Source organism: Poeciliopsis prolifica, unplaced genomic scaffold (genome assembly GCF_027474105.1).
Source record: "Poeciliopsis prolifica strain line A6 unplaced genomic scaffold, Auburn_PproV2 SCAFFOLD049, whole genome shotgun sequence".
Classification (NCBI taxonomy): domain Eukaryota; kingdom Metazoa; phylum Chordata; class Actinopteri; order Cyprinodontiformes; family Poeciliidae; genus Poeciliopsis; species Poeciliopsis prolifica.
In genome coordinates this window covers 720,186-745,000 of record NW_026562424.1, presented here as the reverse complement: position 1 = coordinate 745,000, position 24,815 = coordinate 720,186, and the positions used below count along the sequence as shown (strand labels likewise).

The window sequence follows — 24,815 nt, the reverse complement described above, 5'->3', positions numbered from 1 at the left end:
TTCTCATGTGTATGAAGCGGCAGTGACCAACATCAAAGCCCTGACCCCTGACCCTAACCCGATCCTCTGTAAATTATCATCGCAGTTTTCTTAATGTGAAAAGAATCGACGCTTTGAACGTCACATATGACGTCAGATAAATGACGGCTTGACTTCGCTTTGGTCCCACATGTTTTATCAGCCGCTGAACAACATTATCTAAACACAATACAGCAGTTTGTAGAAAGAACAAGGTCATCGATGTGTTTTATATAAATAAATATATATATATGTGTGTGTGTATTATTGTTATATATATATATATATATATATATATATATATATATATATATATATATATATATATATATATATATATATATATATATATTAAAAGAGGGACATTCAAATAAGATCCATAAAACATGATTAAATGCAGTTACATTTAAAAAAAATCTTTATAAGATGAAAAAGTTCAGTAAACTGTTTTGTTTCATTGGTGTTTTTAATGGGCTGATCTGCTGACAGCATAACATCAGACTTTATTATTACTTTACTAGGAAATTATGTTTTGTTTATAATTGTCCAAGAAATGTTTTGCAAAAAATGGATTTTCATTAAATAGATCAAATATCTGCATTTTGTGGCTCAATAACTTCCTATCAGACTCACATCTAAACCATCCCTGGTTCAGTTTATCTCAGTACAGAAACTCTGAGAGTGAAGAAAAGGTTTGATCTGAGCGGGACCAGGGCGCCATGAGCGCGCTAGAGGTCAAAGTTCAGCTCGTTTCAGGCCAGAAGCTCCTCCAGTTCAACATCAGTCAGGGAGAAAGAGCTGCAACATATTAACACCAGACACTGGGAGGCTGGTTCGGTTCGACGAGAACGGACCGGATAGTGGTGCTGCACAGAACCTGCTGCTGCTGCTCGCCCTCCCAGAGAGAGAGAGAAGCAGAGAGAGAGAGAAACAGAGAGAGAGAGAAACAGAGAGAGAGAGAGAAACAGAGAGAGAGAGAGAAACAGAGAGAGAGAGAGAAACAGAGAGAGAGAGAAACAGAGAGAAAGAGAAGCAGAGAGAGAGAGAGAAGCAGAGAGAGAGAGAGAAGCAGAGAGAGAGAGAAAGAGAAAGAGAGAGAGAGAAACAGAGAGAGAAAGAAACAGAGAGAGAGAGAAAGAGAGAGAGAGAGAGAAAGAGAAACAGAGAGAGAAAGAGAGAGAAAGAGAAACAGAGAGAGAAAGAAACAGAGAGAGAGAGAAAGAGAAAGAGAGAGAAACAGAGAGAGAGAGAGAAACAGAGAGAGAGAGAGAAACAGAGAGAGAGAGAAACAGAGAGAGAGAGAGAAGCAGAGAGAGAGAGAGAAACAGAGAGAGAGAAGCAGAGAGAGAGAGAAAGAGAAAGAGAGAGAGAGAAACAGAGAGAGAGAGAGAAACAGAGAGAGAGAGAAAGAGAAAGAGAGAAACAGAGAGAGAAAGAAACAGAGAGAGAGAGAAAGAGAGAGAGAGAGAAAGAGAAACAGAGAGAGAGAGAGAGAAACAGAGAGAGAAAGAAACAGAGAGAGAGAGAAAGAGAGAGAGAGAAACAGAGAGAGAGAGAGAAACAGAGAGAGAGAGAGAAGCAGAGAGAGAGAGAGAAGCAGAGAGAGAGAGAGAAGCAGAGAGAGAGAGAGAAACAGAGAGAGAGAGAGAAACAGAGAGAGAGAGAAACAGAGAGAGAGAGAGAAACAGAGAGAGAGAGAGAAACAAAGAGAGAGAGAGAAGCAGAGAGAGAGAGAGAAGCAGAGAGAGAGAGAGAAACAGAGAGAGAGAGAGAAGCAGAGAGAGAGAGAGGAGGAGATGCGCAGCAGCAACAGGTGCCTCGCAGCATCTTCTCCATTCCGGTACCGGGAGGTTCTCCAGTTTCGGCTCTTTCTGGCGGGGATCCGGTCTGTTTGCTGAACTGTTTGATGTGATTCTTTTTATTCGTGAACTTTTCAGTTTTTCTTGTTTATTTTTCACATTTTTTAGCGGCGAACCGAACTTTAAATGCGCTAAAATCCCGCCGCTGCCCCAGACAGCAGGATGCCCGTCCTATCGAGTCCAGACACCGCCAACAGGTTCAGGGAGAGATGGCTGGACCCGGCCGCCGGTTCCGGTTCTGCCCCCCTGGATGACAGCCTCACCAGCCTCCACTGGCTGCAGAACTTCTCCATCCTGAGCGCCGACCCGGAGTTGCTGGCCGGTACCGGTCCGGAGTGCCCGTCCTCCCAGCACCATCTGCTCCTCAGGCGGTTCGGCTTCCCCAGAACCGGGACCGACTCTCCGTCCAGCCCGCCGGCCGGGGACACGGCGGCGGCCGCCGGGATGCCGCGGTACCCGGGCAGCCCCGCCGCCTCCGGCAGCCAGACCTCCGCCGCGCCGCCGCGGTTCTCCCCGCTCCCCGCACCGGGCTTCCCGGTCCAGGCGGGCCCGCCGGTGGAGGTGGACTACCGGAGCAACCCGAAGGTCAAGCCGCCCTACTCCTACGCGTCTCTCATCTGCATGGCCATGCAGGCCAGCAAGCTGCCCAAAGTCACGCTGTCCACCATCTACAGCTGGATCACAGACAACTTCTGCTACTACCGACACGCTGAGCCCAGCTGGCAGGTAACCGAGCCCGGCCCGGTCCGGCCCGGTCCGTCCATAATTTATGAGTCTGACAATGCTGAGTGGCGCGGCGCTCCAGTGTCACCATCACGCAGAGCAGAGAGACCCTTACTGGTCTTACTGGTTCAACACAGACCGGCTCAAAGCAGGTTTATGGAAAATCATGATTTGATTTTCAGTTCTTGGTTTATAACTAAAAATACAAATCTGAGATTTTCAAGAATGGAGCAAAAATCAAAGAGTTTCTAACAGTGAAACATGGTGGTGGTAGCATCATGCTGTGGGACGATGGGTGGAGATAAATCAGGACAAACCAGAGGACAGCCAGAGATATTATGGTATGGATTATATCAGATCTATGGGATGGAAGGGACCTGATAACAAATGTTATCGGATCATAAATTATCACGATAAACGATAATATTGTCATTTTGAGATCATTTTCTACTAAAGTAACGATAAAGGCAGAATAATGCAAGGTCACAAAAATTGATTAACTTTAATTTCCAAAGAAGGTTTAACTGGAACTAGAAAACTTTTTACAAATAAAAGAAAAAATAAAACAGATTATGTCTCAAAATTAATCTTCAAAGCAACAATTTTAGGCCCAGAAATGGAGAACTGCCAGATAAGACATTGGTCAATTAAATAAAGTATAAACTAACTACTTTATTTTTCAAAATGGTGGCTTTTCAATAATATAAAAGAACGGTGTCTTGAAAGATTAAGAGAACTCTTCAAGAATGCAAACAAGAATTAGCTGAGTCATCATATTTACTGCTTACATTAGAATGGCCTATTCAAAGTTCAGACCAGAATCCAAGTGAAAAACTCTTCCAGCTGAAGGAAGGAGGCAGAAAACAAAACACACAAACTATCAGACTTCCTTGTGTTGAAACAAAAACCCAACGCTGCCCTGATCCGAGTCGCCTGGATGTGAGGAAATGTGGAGAACCTTCGATGCTCTGCATGTTTTTTCTGTTCGAGGCGAATGTTCATCAGTGTGTGTGTCTGTGTGTGTGTGTGTGTGTGTGTGTGTGCGTCTCTGTGTGTGTGTGTGCGTCTCTGTGTGTGTGTGTGCGTCTCTGTGTGTGTGTGTGCGTCTCTGTGTGTGTGTGTGTGTGCGTCTCTGTGTGTGTGTGCGTCTCTGTGTGTGTGTGTGTGTGCGTCTCCTTGTGTGTGTGTGTGCGTCTCTGTGTGTGTGTGTGCGTCTCTGTGTGTGTGTGTGTGCGTCTCTGTGTGTGTGTGCGTCTCTGTGTGTGTGTGTGTGTGCGTCTCTGTGTGTGTGTGTGCGTCTCTCTGTGTGTGTGTGTGTGTGCGTCTCTGTGTGTGTGTGTGTGTGCGTCTCTGTGTGTGTGTGTGCGTCTCTGTGTGTGTGTGTGCGTCTCTCTCTGTGTGTGTGTGTGTGCGTCTCTGTGTGTGTGTGTGTGTGCGTCTCTGTGTGTGTGTGCGTCTCTGTGTGTGTGTGTGTGCGTCTCTGTGTGTGTGTGTGCGTCTCTGTGTGTGTGTGTGTGTGCGTCTCTGTGTGTGTGTGCGTCTCTGTGTGTGTGTGTGCGTCTCTGTGTGTGTGTGTGCGTGCGTCTCTGTGTGTGTGTGTGTGTGTGTCTCTGTGTGTGTGTGTGCGTCTCTGTGTGTGTGTGTGCGTCTCTGTGTGTGTGTGCGTCTCTGTGTGTGTGTGCGTCTCTGTGTGTGTGTGTGTGTCTCTGTGTGTGTGTGTCTCTGTGTGTGTGTGTGTGTCTCTGTGTGTGTGTGTGCGTCTCTGTGTGTGTGTTAATGAGGGCTCCTCAGAGAGCTGGCAGTGAAGCAGCTGATCAGGTCTGAAACGCTCTCAGCTGCCTGTTACTAGAAAGCCTCATTAGCAACATTAGCTTCTCTGTAAACAACAACACCCCCCTCCCCCCCCCCCGCTCCCCCCCCTCTGCCCACGCTGCTGCCTGCTGACAGGTGGACAGCTTTAGTTCCTGCATGGCTGCCTTTCCTTGTGTTAAATGTGTTTTTTGTTCTTCATGGTGCAGAACTCGATCCGTCACAACTTGTCCCTCAACAAGTGTTTCAAGAAAGTCCCGAGGCAGAAAGATGAGCCTGGGAAGGGGGGCTTCTGGCAGATCGACCCTCAGTACGCCGACATGTTCGTCAACGGCATCTTCAAGCGCAGGAGGATTTCTGCCAACTACTATGGCGCCGGCGCTGCAGCAAGGCAGAGCAAGCTGGCGGAGGGTTTCCCCAGCAGCTGTCCTCACCAGGCGGGCGCCAAGCGGAAGCAGCTGTCCTCCACCGACCACAGCAATCTGATGCGCTCCACAGAGTCCCCGCTTCTCGCCATGGAGGCCAACAAAGCAGACATCCTGAAGGGGGACTTTGACCTGGGGTCCGTTTTCGATGACGTTCTCGGTGGCGGCTGCAGCACCTTCGAGGACTTGGACCTGAACACGGCGCTGAGCTCGCTGGGCTGCGAAGTGGAGGCGTCCATGAACAGCCGGCAGCACGCGGCAGGCCTGGGACGGTGGTGTGGCGGCGCGGATGTGACCCACTACCCGTCCTGCAGCTACCTGGACCTGAGCGACGGCACCATGGACAGCACCATCGGCGTGACGCAGCCGCTGCAGAGGCCGCAGCTGGAGCAGGACCAGATGCTGCAGGGGCAACACCAACTGCAACATCTGGACGGGTCGGCCGCGCTGTTCGGTGAGCCGCCGGCGGACGCCGCGCTACAGCCGTGGGAGGAGATTAAAGAGGAGCCGCAGGTCATTCCCCTGACCCTGGATCCGGGCTTTGGCCTTTACGAGGGCTTCTTCACTGAGATGCAGCAGTGGGAGCGAGTGGAGAGTTACATGTGAACTCAGGTCTCCATCCAGTCATGGAGAAGAGTCCAACCGCTGGGTCGGCTCAATGAAACGTAAACCAGCTACTCATCTGCTCTCCTCTAATCCGATCCAGCAACCGCTGAATTATTCATTCTCAGTGATGAGCCATTATCAACACCGAGCTGACTCAGCAGGCCTTCATGTCTCTGGAACCGGGTTCTTTGGGTCAGGTGTCAGATTCATCAGATCAGAAGTTGGGGAGTAAACTCATTATGCTGATGTTCATCTTCTTCTAGCCTTCAATAAGTGATTTTCTGCAGCCGGGTTTCTTTGTGTCATTTTGCTCCAATCTGCTTTCATTTCATATCTGTAAGCAATTCATTTGGTTTCCATTTACTTAACCAATGCATATTAGTGTATTTTTCTTCGTAGTTATCGGTTTTAATGAATAATACAGACAGATAGTTATAGAATAGTTCAATCTTATTGCGCAGAGGTTCACAAGTCTATCTTTTTAAAGATGGGTCTGAAGGCATGTTGACCACTTTGCCCTTTTGCCATTTCATGTTCTTGCACCAACCGTCTGTCAGGGAGTATCCACCAGGGATGTTTGGTTTTTAAAGTATAACTAATTCCTATATTAACTTTATTTTGCTGATAAACTGTCTAAATAGTTTCTTAAGAGTTCTGTTTGCTATCATGTGGGAGTCATCAACTGGAAGCACACTCTGTCAGACCTTTCTGCACAAGACTGGAAAGTACATCATTCATAAACTGTATAAGGATCTTAGGGTGACAGGGGTGGGCACTCCTGTCCTACTGCACCATAAGAACCTCGAGGGCCAGTGTCCTGCAACTTTTAGATGCATCTCTACTTCAACACACCTGAGTCAAATAATGAGGTCACTAGCAGGACTCTGGAGAATTGAATGCATTTAGGAGATGATTCAGCGATTTGATTCAGGTGTGTTGGACCAGGGAGACGTCCAAGAGTTGCAGGACAGCAGCCCTCGAGGACCAGGAGTGCCCACCCCTGCAGTAGGATCTTACAGTACATGAGGATCTTATGGTGAAGTAGGATGTTACGGTACAGTAGGATCTTATGGTACAGTAGGATCTTACGGTACATGAGGATCTTATGGTGAAGTAGGATCTTACAGTGCAGTAGGATCTTACAGTACAGTAGGATCTTACGGTACAGTAGGATCTTACGGTACAGTAGGATCTTACGGTACAGTAGGATCTTACGGTACATGAGGATCTTACGGTACAGTAGGATCTTACAGTACAGTAGGATCTTACAGTACAGTAGGATCTTACGGTACATGAGGATCTTATGGTGCAGTAGGATCTTATGGTACATGAGGATCTTATGGTGAAGTAGGATCTTACAGTACAGTAGGATCTCACAGTGCAGTAGGATCTTACGGTACAGTAGGATCTCACAGTGCAGTAGGATCTTACAGTACAGTAGGATCTTACAGTACAGTAGGATCTTACGGTACATGAGGATCTTATGGTGCAGTAGGATCTTATGGTGCAGGAGGGTCCCACAGTACAGTAGGATCTTACGGTACAGTAGGATCTTATGGTACAGTAGGATCTTACGGTACATGAGGATCTCACAGTGCAGTAGGATCTTACGGTACATGAGGATCTTATGTGCAGTAGGTAGGATCTTATGGTGCAGGAGGGTCCCACAGTACAGTAGGATCTTACGGTACAGTAGGATCTTACGGTACAGTAGGATCTTATGGTACAGTAGGATCTTACGGTACAGTAGGATCTTACGGTACAGTAGGATCTTATGGTACAGTAGGATCTTACGGTACATGAGGATCTTATGGTGCAGTAGGATCTTATGGTGCAGGAGGGTCCCACAGTACAGTAGGATCTTACGGTACAGTAGGATCTTACGGTACAGTAGGATCTTATGGTACAGTAGGATCTTACGGTACAGTAGGATCTTACAGTACAGTAGGATCTTACAGTACAGTAGGATCTTACGGTACATGAGGATCTTATGGTGCAGTAGGATCTTATGGTGCAGGAGGGTCCCACAGTACAGTAGGATCTTACGGTACAGTAGGATCTTACGGTACAGTAGGATCTTATGGTACAGTAGGATCTTACAGTGCAGTAGGATCTTACGGTACAGTAGGATCTTACGGTACATGAGGATCTTATGGTGCAGTAGGATCTTACGGTACAGTAGGATCTTATGGCGCAGGAGGGTCCCACAGTAACATAGACTCTTAAGATATACAAAACCTTCCCTGCTGGGTTGAAACTGACCAACGGTTGGTGCGATATCTTCAGTAGTAATCGGCTACTTTTCATAATCACTAAAGCATCAAAGGACCAAAGTTAAACATGGCAAAGGGCTGAAGTGGCCAGCATACTGTCCTACTTAAGCCATGGTCCTCTAGGGGAGGGTCAATGTCATGCTAGACATTTGACTGGGGTCCAAAAGCTGGCAATGAATGAAGTTGAAGTGTTGAAGCACCATCCTTGTGAACCCAGCAGAAAGTTGAGATGACCAGTGTTCCTCCTCCTACCTGTGCTGGTGCACCACAACGCCATTTCTTCTCTAACACATGATGGAGTATAATGTGTGTTATAAAGACTTTTGGAGCAAATTTTGATTCTTTCTCACTGGTTTAAGGAGGACATGTCAGTGAAATGGAGATCCATGGAATATCCTGGGAGGTCTGGAGCAGGAATATTAGGGAGCTGATTGGAGTTGTCATATTAACAGGACTGAAGCACAACCATCCTCCATCACTGGACTCTTCAGAGAGAAACTGACACCGCAGACAGGATGTTATTGTGCTACATTAGCATTAACGTTTTATACTAACTGTTTATGTTTTATGACTAAAGATGAACATAAATGGAGATGCATAAACTTCAGCTTCAATAAGAAGAGTTTAGAAATCAGTCCTTCACAGCATTAGAACAGCTGATTTAATATCTACCAGGTGGGCAGGATGAGCCGCCATCTGTCTGATAAAACCAGAAGTTTATGAAATCTAACATTATGCACTTTTAATAGGCAGCAGCAGTTGGGTTTTGTTTTAGTTCATTGTGTTGAATTGTTTTACTGATTCTCATAAGAAGGAAGCACATTACACTGCAATAACTCAAACTGGCTCCTTGTAGTTAGCTTTCATCCACGCTGTGTTTATGATTCTATGTAAAAATTGATATTTGTTGATGATTTTGCGCCAAATTTGTTGAAGAATTATGCAGTTTGCTGTTATTTTTTATTGATTAATCAAAAAATGATTTAGATTTGATTGGCTGATGATTTTTTTAACTTTCTTTTATTTCTATTTGTTTTCACAGATTTGATCAGACATGGAGAGAAACGTTTTAGGGAAGAAGTTTGTCATTAACAAGCCAGACTCTCATTGTAATAAGTTTGATTATTATTGTTCAATTCTGTGTTCATTTGTACTTTTTTAAGCGGTTTGGGAATGCAATCATGCCTTAATGCAATAAATGGTGTCAATACAACATGCTTCAGCTTCGTAGCAGCAGAGCTTGGTGGCCAGGCTCACTGTTTGACTTGGAGGCCTGTGTGTCATTATGTGGAGATAAACAGCCTATCAGGGTTTATCATTAATCAGAACAGACAAGTTTGGACTCGCCTGCTTGTTTAAACCAGAAGGGGTAACAGGAAAAAGGCCTGTAATCAAATACTGACTGCAACAGAAACTTTTTTATTGAAAGTTTTATGTTTTCTCAGCTCATTTCACTCCCTGCTGTATCTGCCGCGGATGTTTCAGCAGTAAACTGTATGAACAGCGAGATTAAAATACTTCAGCCATAAACCAGCTTTAACTAATCAGGACACAAATCTTCTACAGAAGGATCTTTGCCAAGAAAGCAGCTCAAAAACATTTGAGAGTTTGAAACAGTAAAAACAAAAGTTTTAAGAGCTTTTAGAACTTATTTCCCTTCAAATTTTCTAAAATTTCTATTCTGGAGTTTTCCGGCGTTCTGCAGCTGATCTCAGTCAGACGCCAGCAGAGACGCCTTCCTGACCCGGCCAATCCCAGAACATCAGGCTCTTCAGACGGCGAGTTCTGATGGCGACCAGATGAACGTTAATCCGGAGAGCTTCGCCCCGGCATTAAAATCCAATATGGCTGCCTGCGACACACTGAGAACTGCAGTATCTTGGTTTGGATTTTGTTCTAGCGTTCCAAAGTAAATGGGGCGGAAACAAAATGCATGCCACACTTTTCAGCATCATAACTACGAAGCACCAAATCGCAGCAAAACCCAGTGAGGTGTGATTGGAGTGTGACATTGATGATGACCTGAAACCAAAGAGGTGTTCCAGTTTTCAGCCAGCTGCGCAGCAGTGTCCGTCCAGACTGAGAAACCGGACCCGGGCGTCGCTGCAGCTCGACCTTTCGCAGGACTTTGTTTCCTCGTCTTGTATAGAAAATGTGCTTTTCCATCCCAAATCTGCTTTTAATTAAACTGGAGGAAGGAAGCAGGGCGTCGATACGGCTTATCCGCGTCCCTCTGGCCCGCGGCGCCCAGCGGCGCCGGCCCAAATAACTCAGATTCCCTGAAGCTGCAGGACGAAGCCGGGTTCTGCATCTGCAGTCACCTGAAGTGATGAAGGTGATGCTGTGGGGATGAAGATGCAGCTGCTGCTCTGTGGGGGTGGACTTCCTCCCCAGCCTCCATGTTTGTATCCATCCACAGGTGGCTTTGTCCGCCTGGTGTGTGTGTGTCGCCCGCTGAGTGTGTGTGTCGCCCGCTGAGTGTGTGTGTCGCCCGCTGAGTGTGTGTGTCGCCCGCTGAGTGTGTGTGTCGCCCGCTGAGTGTGTGTGTCGCCTGCTGAGTGTGTGTGTCGCCCGCTGAGTGTGTGTGTCGCCCGCTGAGTGTGTGTGTCGCCCGCTGAGTGTGTGTTGGCTGTGATGGGCCCAGATAACGCTATCTCAGTGGAGCCAGGGCCCCGCGGCTCCATTGAGCTGGTGGGCGGGCGGCGCAGCATGCGGACCTCCTGAGCAGCTGTCTGCAGCTGACCCGGATTATTCTGCTTTATTGCCTCCTCTGGGCGGCTCGGCTTCACGCCGACTGTTTGCTGATGTTTTATTGCCTTGCCAGCGCTCTGCACCACTTCTGATTAGAGCCAGGCATAAACAAGACGGCCTGAGCGATTCGGTTCGGGGTGAAGCAGAAAGACGAGACCCACAAATTACATCCTTTTGTAGCTGCAAAAAGAAAAAACATGTTTTATAACCCAGAGGATCCAGAACCGCTCAGATAAGAGCCGCTGAAACCTGGACGGTCAGCAGGAAGGAGGCTCAAGTGGTGTGAATATTTTAAACCTTTTCATATTAAATCTTTGATCAATTCCAGACATCTTGTTTTTTTCATATTAATAAAACATCTTAGATCTTCATTTAGCATTTCTGTTCATATATGACAAATGTTGAGTTAATTTTTAAGTTCAACATTTTATATCTTTGATTAAAAACAGAAAACTTGACTGTTTCATTTCCAGATATGAGAAAACCACCAATTATGGTGAATCCTTAATAATTTGTGTTGTTCAGTGTTTATGTCTATCAGCTGATTGCTGAATTTGCTCTGCTGTGACATTCCTGCTCCGCATGTATGGAGCACCAAAAGGGCCAAAAAGAAGTGAAATTTCATGTCTTTCATACATAAATGGTGGCAGGAATCTGTGCAGCTCATGAATCCTGACAGCAGACAGACGGATCGTTTTCCTCCAATCAGAGTTCAGCTTGGATAAAAAGGAGCCAATCACAACCAACGAGTCAAAATACTGCAGGAAGTAGAGCTGGGCGATATGAACTTCAAAGGTTTAGCACAATTATTCATGACAACAATAAAACTGACCATAAGAACAATTAATTCACTAGATAAATTTAGATTTGGCTGTGACTGTAATCAAAGCTCCACAAAGACGTTATAAAATGTGAAGCGTTTCCTTAGGGCACCAGTCAGTTAAATTAATATGATTTGTCTCATTAACTGCACACAGTGTTTGACTTCAATATGATTTTCAAATTTACTGATATTTATTTGATTATCTCAGTGAAAAATTGTGGAGAAAATGAATAATTCAAAATTCTCATCATGATAAAAATCCTATCCCGATAAACGACATTCAGGAAACACAAGAGAACAGGAGACATCTGCATGATTCTGGTGTTTCCTGTAACTGAACATAAAAATACTTTGTGCGTTTCAGGAAACATTTCTATGTTTGTTGTGCTCCTGGGCTGCTCCCTCTCTGGTTTCCAGAGCTTCATCACATATTGATAAGCGAGGACAGAACGCGGAGCGCTGACCGTCCATTAATGGCTCTGGTTTAACAGGAGGGGCTTCGGCAGGAAATGCATCTCAACAGGTTTCCTCAGGCTGCTGATTATGGATGAAATGCTAATGGAGGCTCCATTTAGAGGGCCTGCTGGAGGCTGAAAGGAAACATGGACGCTGAATTAGAATAAAAGCTGCGGAGGTGCATGAAGACGAGGAGGAAGGGCTTTTATTAGGAGATTATCAATTATTAGCATGTGGATCGGTCCACTTGGTTTCAGAACAGAATCATTACTTTCACTCAGCTTCACTGGGTCTCATTTCCACAAGTCCAAACAGAAAAGATCTCAGCTTCGGTTTGATGTGCTAATTTAATTTATTCAGGCATCTGTAAGGACAGATGCAGGTGTGAACGTTATGGAAACGTCCCACAGGGTTTAGAGGCCAAAGACGTTCCTTCTTCAGGTTTATGTCGCTCCAGCAAAATTATTAAACTGCTTCTTACATCTTGACTAATTACCACCAAAATGTTCATGTGATTTATTAAGGTTTTATGTGACGGCACAACAAACAAAGGATCTTAATTATGCAGGGATGTGCAGTTTTATATTTCACTAGAGGTGGGATTCAATTCAATTATTAATACAGTTTAAATGCAGGGACTAACTGACAGGCTCTGTCAATTTAATCAACAAAATCAGCAACACGATCAATGAAAAACCATTTGTGCTGCCAAGTTATTGAATAAATATCATCAGATCTGAACGTCAGAGATGAGTTCATCTTTCTCTCATCGTTCATGGAGTTTCTTTAGAAATCTGAACGCTAACATTAGCGTTAGCTGCTACATGTTAGCATTCAGATGCTATTTTTGGCTAGCATAGCTTCTCTGCTATGCTAACTGTTGTTAGCACTCTTTATTAAAGCTAACCTTAGTGAAAACAGAGAAGGCGCTTGGATTGCTACTGTTAGCAATGTAGCTTTAGCATCAGATTTACAGGTGAAAATAATTATTTTAAAAATGTTAAAATACGTACAGAAGCAGAAATGAATTCACTGTTATTAGCAGTCGTTGTTTTCTGTTAGCTTTATATGCGCAACAGAAACAGAAGACAACGGTTCCAGCTCAGGATTTTCTGTTTGCAGTCTGACTCTGGTTCTTCTAAAACTGGTTGCACTGGATTTTACTGAGCTGTGCTTTGCAGGGATTTATTACTTACTGCTGTTCTGTCTCAAAAATCCCAGTAAAACATTGAAATGTCTGCTTGTAATGTAAAAACTTTTAATAGGTTTGAATAACAGAAGCAACCATTTCTACTGCATGTTCATTTGTCTGAAAGACTTGGGACAAAAAACGTTTCTAAAGTTTCTGCAGGAAGATGTTAATACAACAGGAAAACCTGAAGCAGGGAATTTTTAGGAGGATTTTAACAGATGTTGGTCAACACATGATTAAGAAATCTTGTTTTATTTACGCTGAACTGTTCCGGCTGTGTGTGTGGCAGCTGCTTGCCCTCCTCCTGTCTGGCTGCGAGACAATCAAGCTCTGCTGCCGCCACAGAGACCGAATCTACAGAGTAAGAATGTCTTTTACTGACCAGATCCTGGATGCCAAGACACACACATACACCCACACACATACACCCACACACACATACACCCACACACACATACACCCACACACATACACCCACACACACACATACACCAACACACACACACACACCCACACCAACACACACACATACACCCACACACACACATACACCCACACACACACATACACCCACACACACACATACACCCACACCAACACACACACATACACCAACACACACACATACACAAACACACACATACACCCACACACACACACACACCCACACACACATACACCCACACACACATACACCAACACACACACATACACCAACACACATACACCCACACACACACATACACCCACACACACATACACCAACACACACACATACACCCACACACACATACACCAACACACACACACACCAACACACACACATACACCCACACACACATACACCAACACACACACACACACACCAACACACACACATACACCCACACACACACATACACCCACACACACACACACCCACACACACATACACCCACACACACATACACCAACACACACACATACACCTACACACACATACACCCACACACACACATACACCCACACACACATACACCTACACACACACATACACCCACACACACATACACCAACACACACACACACACCAACACACACACATACACCCACACACACATACACCAACACACACACACACACCAACACACACACATACACACACACACACACATACACCCACACACACATACACCAACACACACACATACACCCACACACACACACCAACACACACACATACACCCACACACACATACACCCACACACACATACACCCACACACACACATACACCCACACACACACACATACACCCACACACACACACACCCACACACATACACCCACACACACATACACCCACACACATACACCCACACACACACAGAGTGGAAAACGACCCAAGGCGACTTGAACCAGAAAACCAGTCCAGTCGCCTTCGACTCGTCTTCCAGAAACTCCTGGTTCAACTTTTACTCACTTCCAGATTTTTACAAAATAAAATAAAATCATCACAAAGGATGACCTTTTCACCCTTTGAAGGGAATTCAATGCAACAGACCAACAAAAACCAGAGAAAGATTTTCCTCTGGATCCACTAAATCAAATCCAGACGTACAAGTTCAGACAAGGAAAAAACAGATTCCTGATGATTCTGAGAAAATATTCTGCAGACTGATGAGAGTAAGACCTGACAGTCAAACATGGCGGTGGCAGAATGATGCTCTGGGCTGTTTCAAGGAGTCATGAATTCTGCAGAAAGTCCATCTGGAATGGAGGAAACCCACCAAGACATAGGAAAGGTCTAGTCAAAGAACACAATAAAACACGTTTCCAGGCTGGTTCAGATGGTTCATTAACTGCGTTTTGATTTTACTCTGATTCTAAAACCAGCCAGTAAAACCATCAGAAACATTTCAGCTAAATTAGAATAAATTACAACACTTTGTGATTTTCCTGTGCGTGAGAACAGCAGCGCTCTGTCGCCTCTCCAACAGCCGTGACCTCATCCAGGCCCGTCCATCAGAACTGCCGGTTCTGTCAGAGCCATTACCGACCGACACCCGATCTGCAGCGCCGCAGCTTCACCAACAATCAGCGCGTTAATAATGCATGCAGGATCAAAGCTGCTGCCGGAGCGGATCAGAGCGGCACAACAACAAACTCCCTGCAGCGTCCTGATGAAGAGGAGAAGGAAACATGGCGGCCAGAGAGTCACCAGCAGACGCATCGGCTGTTTCCCAGCATGTGGAACCAGAACATCTGCTCCACCTCCAGCTGCTGTGGTTCCCTGTCAAACCAACCTGTTCCCCTCCTGGCCTGTGGGGGCGCTGCACCAACAACCACTGAAGGCTTTGGTTGTATTTACCCAGAATGCCCTGCCCTGTAGTCTACTTCCTACTTCTGGAGCGGTCTGCGGTTCGTTTTGCGTTCACATTCAAACTGAACCAGAGTTCACCTCAACTGAACCCAGACCAAGGTCTGGAGGACCAGAGGTCAAAGGTCGATTAGCGTTCACATCTCACCAACGGAACCGGATTATATAGACAAACGGACTGGAGCCGGATTAAAGCAAATGAACTGGGTTGGTGGGAACGCAGCCTTAGTAAAACATGCAGAGATGAAATAAAATATTCAAAATGTAACTGGGAGTTTAAAGTTTAACAGTCTTCCATGACTTCCTGTTTGCTTCAGTTTTCAGAACTTTCTCTGAGCCACTCATCAAAATGGGAAAGACAAAAACGCGTCTGAAAGCAGATGTGTGCTAGCTAAAGGCTAAAGCAGCAGAAATAAATTACCCGGTCAGAAACGTGTGAGGTCTCCAATTCTGCGCATTAACCCTTTATATTAGCATGGTGCTGATGGAGGAGAGGCGGAGCACACCCCACCCGCCTGGGCCACCGGGGGTTAATTAAACTGATTGGGTCCAGAGAGACAGCGCCAGCCTCTGACAGGTGTGTCTGAGCGTGTGTGTGTGTGGCTGTACTTAACGCGTCAAGAACACAGTGTACTCTCATGCTCATCCCCTTGGAGCATGTGTGTGTGTGTGTGTGTGTGTGTTACGTTATGCATATGCATTGCAGCCTCCGTATTTAACTCTCCATTTGCCTTTTGTTTTAATTCATTTCATGTGTGTGTGTGTGTGTGTGTGTGTGTGTGTGTGTGTGTGTGTGTGTGTGTGTGTGTGTGTGGGCCTCTTCAGGAAGCCTGATGAGCTTTCTGCCTGGAACCAATCGCTGCTCCACACCTGTCTGCCTCTGGAAGAGCAGAGCCGTTCTCAGCTCAACGCTGCACTGATTACAGAAGCGCCGCTGCGCGACGCATGCTGAAGGGTTCTTCACACCCGCCTGATGGCTGCAGCCGCAGAGTGACAGCAACGGCCGTCAGAGCCGTCGGTTTGCACTGATGCTGTTTGTGTTCAGCAGTGAAACTAGTGTTATACAACAGGAGGCTGGCAGGGGAGAGCAGCTTCACACACACACACACACACACACACGCACACACACACACACACACCCCACACACACACACACACACACACACACACACACACACACCCACACACACCCACACACACACACACACACACACGCACGCACACACACACACACACACACACACCCCCCACACACACCACACACAACACACACACACACACACACACACACACACCACACACACCACACACACACACACGCACACACACGCACACCCCCCCCCCCCCCCCCCCCCACACACACACACACACACACACACACCAAAACTGGCAGGTAGAACAGTCAAATTAGCCTCTGGAGGACGAAGCCACCCGGATCTCCACGGGGAAACGTAAGAGACGGAAAACAGAGGAGAGAAGATGGAGGACATGGAAACACAAGGCATGAATGAACAAACGGATAAAATACATAAGAGAACGGCTGAAAGCTTCGTCATGATGTTATGGGGCTCTGTTATAGCAATAATGATAAGAACTATTTATTATTTATCATTTTTGGAAACTCTGTGTCACAGCAATTATAGTCCCACAAACACTTTAAAACATTCCTGTTTGTGAAATGCTTCTGTAGGACATCAGTCACAGTAAGAGGTGCGATTCATATCACTGCAGTTTTTATTTCCAAATTTATTCATATGTATTGATAGTTTCATTGGGCAAATAATAAAACTACCAATAACAGTTTTTAGCTTTTCCTCACCATCAACTGGAATGATTGATGGTAACAATAAATCAAACTTACTATGATAAGAAATGTATCACTATACATAAAAACGAGTCAAACTAGATGGTTATTTCTGATGTTCCTCCTTCTGTCTCATTTAGAAATCTGCAGCTGGCAGCAGAAGATTTATGAAGTGATGAGGATCAGAACCCGATACAGAAACAGAACCGAGAGAACGAGCAGTTGACCCGAATCAGACCTGGAACCGTGACCGAAGCCGCTGGATTCACCCCAGAAGTTATGGTGAGAAATGATCGTATCGCTTTGACACCATTTTGGTAAAACTTCAAATTCCAATTAAAATTTAAAACTTCAAGACATTTGAAATATCAAAAATAAACAAAACAAACAACAAATAAAATGAATTATGGAGTTTCTGATAGTTGAAATCAAAACTGCAGAATAAAAACTTTTAGCATCCAGTTTTTAGCAGGAAGAGAAAAACAATAAATAATGCAAATGGAAAATATTGAGCTCATTTTAATTCATCATGTGACGAATTAAAGGCCTGATTCAAACCAAACAGCCGACAGGAGAACAAAGAAGCAACAGGAAGCAAGCAGACAGGAAAGACGGGTTTTCAAAATAAGACAAGAACTAAATTACTGAAACAATCAGTAATTTATTTACTGAGACTCAATAAGAGATTTTTTTATTGTCGTTATTCCAGTTGCAAATGAAACCTGACTGCAGTCAGACATCTGTATGAATGGTTCCGACCCAAACCCAAACTGAGAACGAAGCCGCAGCGCTCCATTTAGGCGGTAAAGATGGCTGCCGCAGCGCTCCAGTAAAGATGGCTGCCGCAGCGCTCCAGTAAAGATGGCTGCTGCAGCGCTCCGTTTAGGCAGTAAAGATGGCTGCCGCAGCGCTCCAGTAAAGATGGCTGCCGCAGCGCTCCGTTTAGGCAGTAAAGATGGCTGCCGCAGCGCTCCAGTAAAGATGGCTGCCGCAGCGCTCCGTTTAGGCGGTAAAGATGGCTGCCGCAGCGCTCCAGTAAAGATGGCTGCCGCAGCGCTCCGTTTAAGCGGTAAAGATGGCTGCCGCAGCGCTCCAGTAAAGATGGCTGCCGCAGCGCTCCAGTAAAGATGGCTGCCGCAGCGCTCCGTTTAGGCGGTAAAGATGGCTGCCGCAGCGCTCCAGTAAAGATGGCTGCCGCAGCGTTCCGTTTAGGCGGTAAAGATGGCTGCCGCAGTGCTCCAGTAAAGATGGCTGCCGCAGCGCTCCAGTAAAGATGGCTGCCGCAGCGCTCCGTTTAGGCAGTAAAGATGGCTGCCGCAGCGCTCCGTTTAGGCAGTAAAGATGGCTGCCACAGCGCTCCGTTTAGGCAGTAAAGATGGCTGCCGCAGCGCTCCGTTTAAGCGGTAAAGATGGCTGCCGCAGCGCTCCAGTAAAGATGGCTGCCGCAGCGCTCCAGTAAAGATGGCTGCCGCAGCGCTCCGTTTAGGCGGTAAAGATGGCTGCCGCAGCGCTCCAGTAAAGATGGCTGCCGCAGCGCTCCAGTAAAGATGGCTGCCGCAGCGCTCCAGTAAAGATGGCTGCCGCAGCGCTCCAGTAAAGATGGCTGCCACAGCGCTCCAGTAAAGATGGCTGCCGCAGCCATCTTTACTGGATGGCTGCGGCTCCGTTTAGGCAGTAAAGATGGCTGCCGCCGTCTGTGGATGGATTTTAAAGGTGCTGGTCACCAGATCAGAACCAACCGTCAGGATTTTGCTGCAGACATCGTCATTAATTTGCGTTGCAGCAGTAAAACTTTGTTTGTATCAGTTTTCTACCGACTGGAATATTTTCCACATTCTGACAGATTTCTGCTGCTTTCTTGGCCGTCTGACTTTTTCCTCATCGGGTTTTTAATGCGTCCAACTTTTGGATGGAAACAATTAACAGCGAAACAATTGAAACAAGAAGAAACATGTTGCTGAAGAAGTTAGTTTGACAGATTCCCAATCTTTGATCAGATTGTTTAAAATCTGTTACGATTTGATCAATTTATTTAATTTGTTATGTTTGTATCATTTCTCTTCAGTTAATCTAAAGTTTATGCAACTTGTGTCTCAAATTTTCCAGCTTAAATTTTAACATTTCATTGTGCAACTTTAATCATCCTGTGGTGCAGAACAAACCTCCCTTTTGGTTCTGATTGAGACCCGGTTCAGCCAGAACCGGTCCAGCTGTCCATCTGCCTGTTCACGATGGACCAGAGACTCGTCTCCCCTGGACAAACATCGGGTCCTGAGCCAGTTGGAACCGACGCTTCTGACCTATCATCATCTGGGAAACGAAAGAGAAGAAGTGTTCAGCCAGATCTGGACCAGAACCTGGACCAGAACCAGGTCCAGCTGATTATGCCAGCAGACCCCTCAGAAGAGGACAAAGAGGACGAGACGCAGCAGACGGTTTTTCTACTGCAAAGACAGCGCAACGTTTCCAGTTTTTCCACTAAACTTTCACCTTTTCTGCATTTTGTTTCAGTTTCAGGAACGTTTTAGATAATGTGGACGGATCCAAATGTGGACGGATCCAAATGTGGACGGATCCAAATGTGGACGGATCCAAATGTGGACGGATCCGCTGCTGAAGGAGCTTCCTGTTGTTTCCACTCAGTCAGCCGCTGCTGCTGCGTCACAAACACATCGAACCAGGAAAATATCGACACCATTTTAAACACAAGAAAAGTCTCTGGAAAGAAAAGTTTCCCCTTGGCTGGGATTAAAGAAAAATGATCATTCTGTATGTAATATTTCATGAAAATGATAATTAATGTTAAACCTGAATACTGTGGCTTTATGGCTAAAATATCACAAAGTTTGACACAAAGTCTAGTTTTGTAGAACTGGAGAGCGGTTTTGGTGTCAGACCACTTCTTGATGGTCTCCGTCTCGTCTCTGTCCCGTCTCGTCTCCATCTTGTCTCCGTCTCGTCTCTGTCCCGTCCCGTCTTGTCTCCATCCCGTCTCCGTCTCGTCTCCATCCCGTCTCCGTCTCGTCTCCATCCCGTCTCCGTCTCGTCTCCATCCCGTCTTGTCTCCATCCCGTCTCCGTCTCATCTGGATGGTATTTTATGAAATCATCCAGCGCTGGGCGCCGGTCTGGGTCTCGGGTTGGCTGGTCTGAACTACAACGCTGGCCAAGTCTAGTCTGTGTTATTAGAAAAAAAAAGACTGTGAAAGCAATTTTCCCTTTCACATACAGAATAAAAAATATCTTTAGTCAAAAAACAATAATCCAGCCTTTTGTTGCAGCGAGTTCATTTCTAATTCCTGCAGCTGAACAGAAGTGATCAATTCAGGATGAACCTGAAAACATGAAACAGGGAGAAATTTCAGATCTGATTGATTATTTCTCTCTGTGTTTTTATATTTGTGTGCTGATCTGCAGTAGAGCTGGAAGAAAAAAGTTGCAGCCTGGTATCTGATAAATAACCCAGAGCTCTGTCTGCCCCTTGGGGAAAATTACGGCACATATTTTTCTCCATATGAGACACAAAAGGAAAGCCTGGTTTCTCAGTGACGCTGACGGAACTTCCCTGTGATTAGCTGCAGAACAATCTGTGGTTATAATCCTGGGCTCCCCTCTCCAGAGGAATCAGCAGCCATTAAAAGCCCCTCAGCTCAGCGCCGCAGCATTAGCGGTTAGCATCAGCATTCCTCTGGGGAGAGAGTCAAACATCACACTCAAGTTAGAGTACAAGTACTGCTATCTGAACAACAAATGACTCAAATGAGAGGAAAAACTATTTGCTAAAAAGTCTTAGTACTGAGTAACCGGTCAAATTGAAATGCATTGCATGCATTTCTTTCTTTGCTCTTAAAGCAGCTTCAAAAATCTTTTGCTGAGCTTCAAACTCTGCTTCTCGTTGCTTTTCTTCAGCCTCTATTTGAATCTTCCTGAAATTTTGCTCTGCATGCCACTCTGCTTCTTCTTTTTCAAGTTGTAGTTTTTTGTGTAAAGCAGCAGCCTTTGCCTTTAAAGCAGCCCGCTCTAATTCTGCCTCTAATCTCACTGATGAAGATGATGAGACTGAGCTTCCACATTGTGATGAGGAACTACTTTTGTGTTTGTTTGACCGTCTAGATGTCATAGATCTACTGTCTGCAGGTGTTATCCGTTTGTGTCGCTCCTCAGCCTGCTCAGCTCGATCCAAAATGTCTTTCATCCATAACCCCTAATCTAACCCTAGCGCCAAAAGAAGTCCTCCATAGCATCATGGTTCAGTTTGAAACAGTCCTCTTTCACGTATTCTTCATCATCCATAATTTTCTGCAGAGTAGAATTGAGCTTTTTAAACTCTTCTTGCAAGCCACTAAAATCCACAGGAAGCTTATTTTTTACAGCATCAACGTTGGCATCACTTTCCATGAACTGTTCAATTTGCTTCTTCAAGCTTGTCACGTGGGCTAGCTTGGACCTGCGTGCATGCGTTAGCTTAGACTGAAGCTCTTCTGCAGCTTTCTCAGTCATTTTGACTGTTCGTTACCCTAACCCTAACCCCTAACCCCTAACCCTAACCTAACCCTAAACTTCTATGGCTTATGAATGTCAACAGCACGTCTAGTTCCACCGAGTCACAAAGAGCCTTTTTTCACTCACGTACTTCAGCTGCAGCTGTCCACTTTTCCCAGAATCCATGAACCGCCTCCTGCTCAACGCTCGTTATCCAATTTACTCCTCTTCCCGAGTGTCCGTGCTGTTTTCCTTGTTAGCTGGGCTGGTCCAAGTTGCCATGGTCCACGTACAGCGAGTTTTTTGACTAGTATAGGTTCCTAATTAATGAAGCCTTAAGCTTCTCCGTCTTTCTCCTTCATTTCACTGACGACAAAAAAACCAAAACGAAAAACAGACTGAATCCTCTTGATACTTTAAACTGTTTACTTCAGAAATAAAAACAGTACAAAATGTTACATTCCACACTAATAAAGAGCAAATAAGACAGAGAAAGAAAAAGCGAGGTCAAAAAAGCCAGTGGCTCCTCCAACTGGCCAACTCCCCGTCTTTAGCCACATCCCAAATCTTCAACTGCAGTTGCAAACCCACAAGATGTCCCCAGAAACTCAATTTAGGCTTCTACACAGCTGCCAACCTGATGCTAACCCGCTGCCAACCTGATGCTAACCCGCTGCCAACCTGATGCTAACCCGCTGCCAGCCTGCTGCCAACCTGATGCTAACCCGCTGCTAACCTGATGCTAACCCGCTGCCAGCCTGCTGCCAACCTGATGCTAACCCGCTGCTAACCTGATGCTAACCCGCTGCCAGCCTGCTGCCAACCTGATGCTAACCCGCTGCTAACCTGATGCTAACCCGCTGCCAGCCTGCTGCCAACCTGATGCTAACCCGCTGCTAACCTGATGCTAACCCGCTGCTAGCCTGCTGCCAACCTGATGCTAACCCGCTCCCAACCTGATGCTAACCCGCTGCTAGCCTGCTGCCAACCTGATGCTAACCCGCTGCTAACCTGATGCTAACCCGCTGCCAACCTGATGCTAACCCGCTGCTAACCTGATGCTAACCCGCTGCTAACCTGATGCTAACCCGCTGCTAGCCTGATGCTAACCTCAACAGCTTGTCAGGATCCGGCAGTATGCTCCTTTTTCCTCTGACTCTCCTCTTCATCGCAATTTCAAACTGAAATAGGCCTTTCAGTTTGAAAGGCCTGAACAAGTACGACCGGACGGAGCTAGCCCCGTAGCACCTAGCATACACTGTCCACCCAGAATGCATTGCAGCGTAACCAGCATGGCGATGCCCGGGTGACATTTTATAGACGCATAAAAACGGATATTTCAACTCACCTACAGTAGTAATAAGTGTTTCAAATAAAATGTATTGCAACAACTAATTAAGGCTCCGCCTCTGAGAATAGAAAGAAAATGTTGGCCAAAATAAAACCAGGACTTTTTTCTGTAGGAAATAGCAGAGCTGGAGGTTTCACACATCCAACTCATTCCCTTCAGCACAAACTTTAAAAACTGTTAGGATTTCTGCTCCATATTGGGCCAACATTTACCAAAAATACCATGTGAGGACTGTAAACCTGCAAAGGGATAATAAATGTGTTTGTTTCAAAGTATTTTTTAAAGTTTGTGTTGCTATAAAGCAGCAGAATGTGAAGAAAAGAGACTCTGAGGACGATGAAGGTTTATTCAGTGTTTTCCCTCCACCGCTCTGTCCTTTGCCTCCTTTTTCATGTTTGAAGTGTGTGTGAGTGTGTGTGTGTATGTGTGCGTGGGTGTGTGTGTGCGTGGGTGTGTTTGTGTGCGTGTGTGTTTGTGTGTGTGTGTGCGTGTGTGTGTGTGTGCGTGTGTGTGTGTGTGTGTGTGCGTGTGTGTGTGTGGGTGTGTGTGTGTGTGTGTGTGTGTGTGAGGCACATTTGAGTCTTGTACTGATTACCTGGCACATCAGGCTTTTCGCCGTGGACGATTCTCTCTCTCTGTTCACTGAGAAAACATCTGATTCGTCTGAATCAATATGAAACTTCAGCTCTGCACTGGCTGCACATGGAAAACATCTTCTGAATCACAAAAAAATGTACAGCTTAGCCTAAAATAATTCATACACACAATAGATTTAGATTTAAATATATTTTGTTGCTGAAGCGATGGTAAAACAACGTCAGCAGAGAAATCTATTATGTTTTATTAAAATTTGCCTGCCAGAAATCATTGAGTCCCGACTTCTTCATGAACTGATGAAGTTTTTCTTCCTCTGGCAGCAGAGCAGCTTTCCACAGGTTTTCTTGTTCCTCCGGTTGGAAGGCCTCCTTACCATCACCCTAATTTTCTCAGAGTTTCTATCAGATTTATGTCTGAAATCCAAAATAATCAGATCACAGTAAAACAATTTTTAAAACCTGAAACTGCAGGGGTAGAAAAACGCTGTTTATCTGCATGTAACGCTAAAATAAAGATTTAATTTGAATTCTTTTCTGAGTTTTTCTTCTGAATTTCACATCTTATTCCCAAGTCTTCCACCAGGAGCTGTGCTGGAGGTCAGAGGTCATCCTGTAATTTAAAAACCTTTTGTGCTCAGAAAAGCAAATATTTAAAGCTTTTCTGTTCCCATGTCATTGCTGCTGAAAGTTTAAAGTTTAAAGGTCGTTCAGACATGAGTGCCAGCTGTTTTACCTCATTAGTTTTCTGTTACATTTGAATATTTTTAAAACCATAAATGTTCATCCTGAATTAAGTTAAATTGTAAAGTTTAGAATTTGGGCAGAAAATGAGTGAAGTTGAGTTTTCTCCTGATGAGAGCTGATGCATCTCTGAGGTGGTCGGAGTGTTTGTCCTCCCTCCTTCCCCGCCTCCTGTGTTTTATGTGTGTGTGTGTGTGTGTGTGTGTGTGTGTGTGTGTGTGTGTGTGTGTGTGTGTGTGTGTGTATTCTACCCATCCAGACCCCTGTTTACCATGACAATAGCTGCCTGCCGAGAAGCAGTGCTGTGTGTGAGTGGCCCACCGCTGGCTGCTGGCGGGCCCTTTCAGTGCTGCGACCCTCCCGGGTCATAAAGAGGCTGGCAGCAGCGCCAGCGGCCCATAAACTCACAGCTCTACACTTGTTGTGTCTGCCTGCGGTACCAGCGGCGCGCTGGACCGGCGGGGTTCATGTTCGGCGTTTTGTCAGCAGATGAAACGAGAGGAGTTTGATTTTACGAACCTGTTGGATGGGGCCAGGCTGAAAGGACGG

At 45.7% G+C, this 24,815-nt stretch overlaps 1 protein-coding gene and 1 long non-coding RNA gene across 2 annotated transcripts; one reads left to right on the top strand and one right to left on the bottom strand.

The window, feature by feature from the left end:
- Window positions 1–1,830: 1,830 nt before the first annotated feature.
- foxj1b (forkhead box J1b) lies at window positions 1,831–6,483 on the top strand. The gene is made up of 2 exons (XM_055057852.1): window positions 1,831–2,603; window positions 4,619–6,483. The coding sequence occupies exons 1-2, from the start codon at window positions 2,040–2,042 to the stop codon at window positions 5,438–5,440; spliced, it is 1,386 nt and encodes a 461-aa protein (XP_054913827.1). The 5' UTR covers window positions 1,831–2,039; the 3' UTR covers window positions 5,441–6,483.
- Window positions 6,484–19,211: 12,728 nt separating this feature from the next.
- Window positions 19,212–22,299, bottom strand: LOC129377747 (uncharacterized). The gene is made up of 3 exons (XR_008607967.1): window positions 21,730–22,299; window positions 19,588–20,784; window positions 19,212–19,407 (listed from the first exon to the last, which is right to left on the bottom strand). It is a non-coding gene; the product is annotated as an uncharacterized LOC129377747 (long non-coding RNA).
- Between the last annotated feature and the right edge of the window lie 2,516 nt (window positions 22,300–24,815).

Excerpts from the sequence above, each read along its gene's own strand:
- foxj1b (XM_055057852.1), top strand. The coding sequence starts at position 2,040 with ATGCCCGTCCTATCGAGTCCAGACACCGCCAACAGGTTCAGGGAGAGA. Across the intron at positions 2,604-4,618 it reads ACGCTGAGCCCAGCTGGCAG|AACTCGATCCGTCACAACTT; the intron begins GTAACCGAGCCC and ends TTCATGGTGCAG.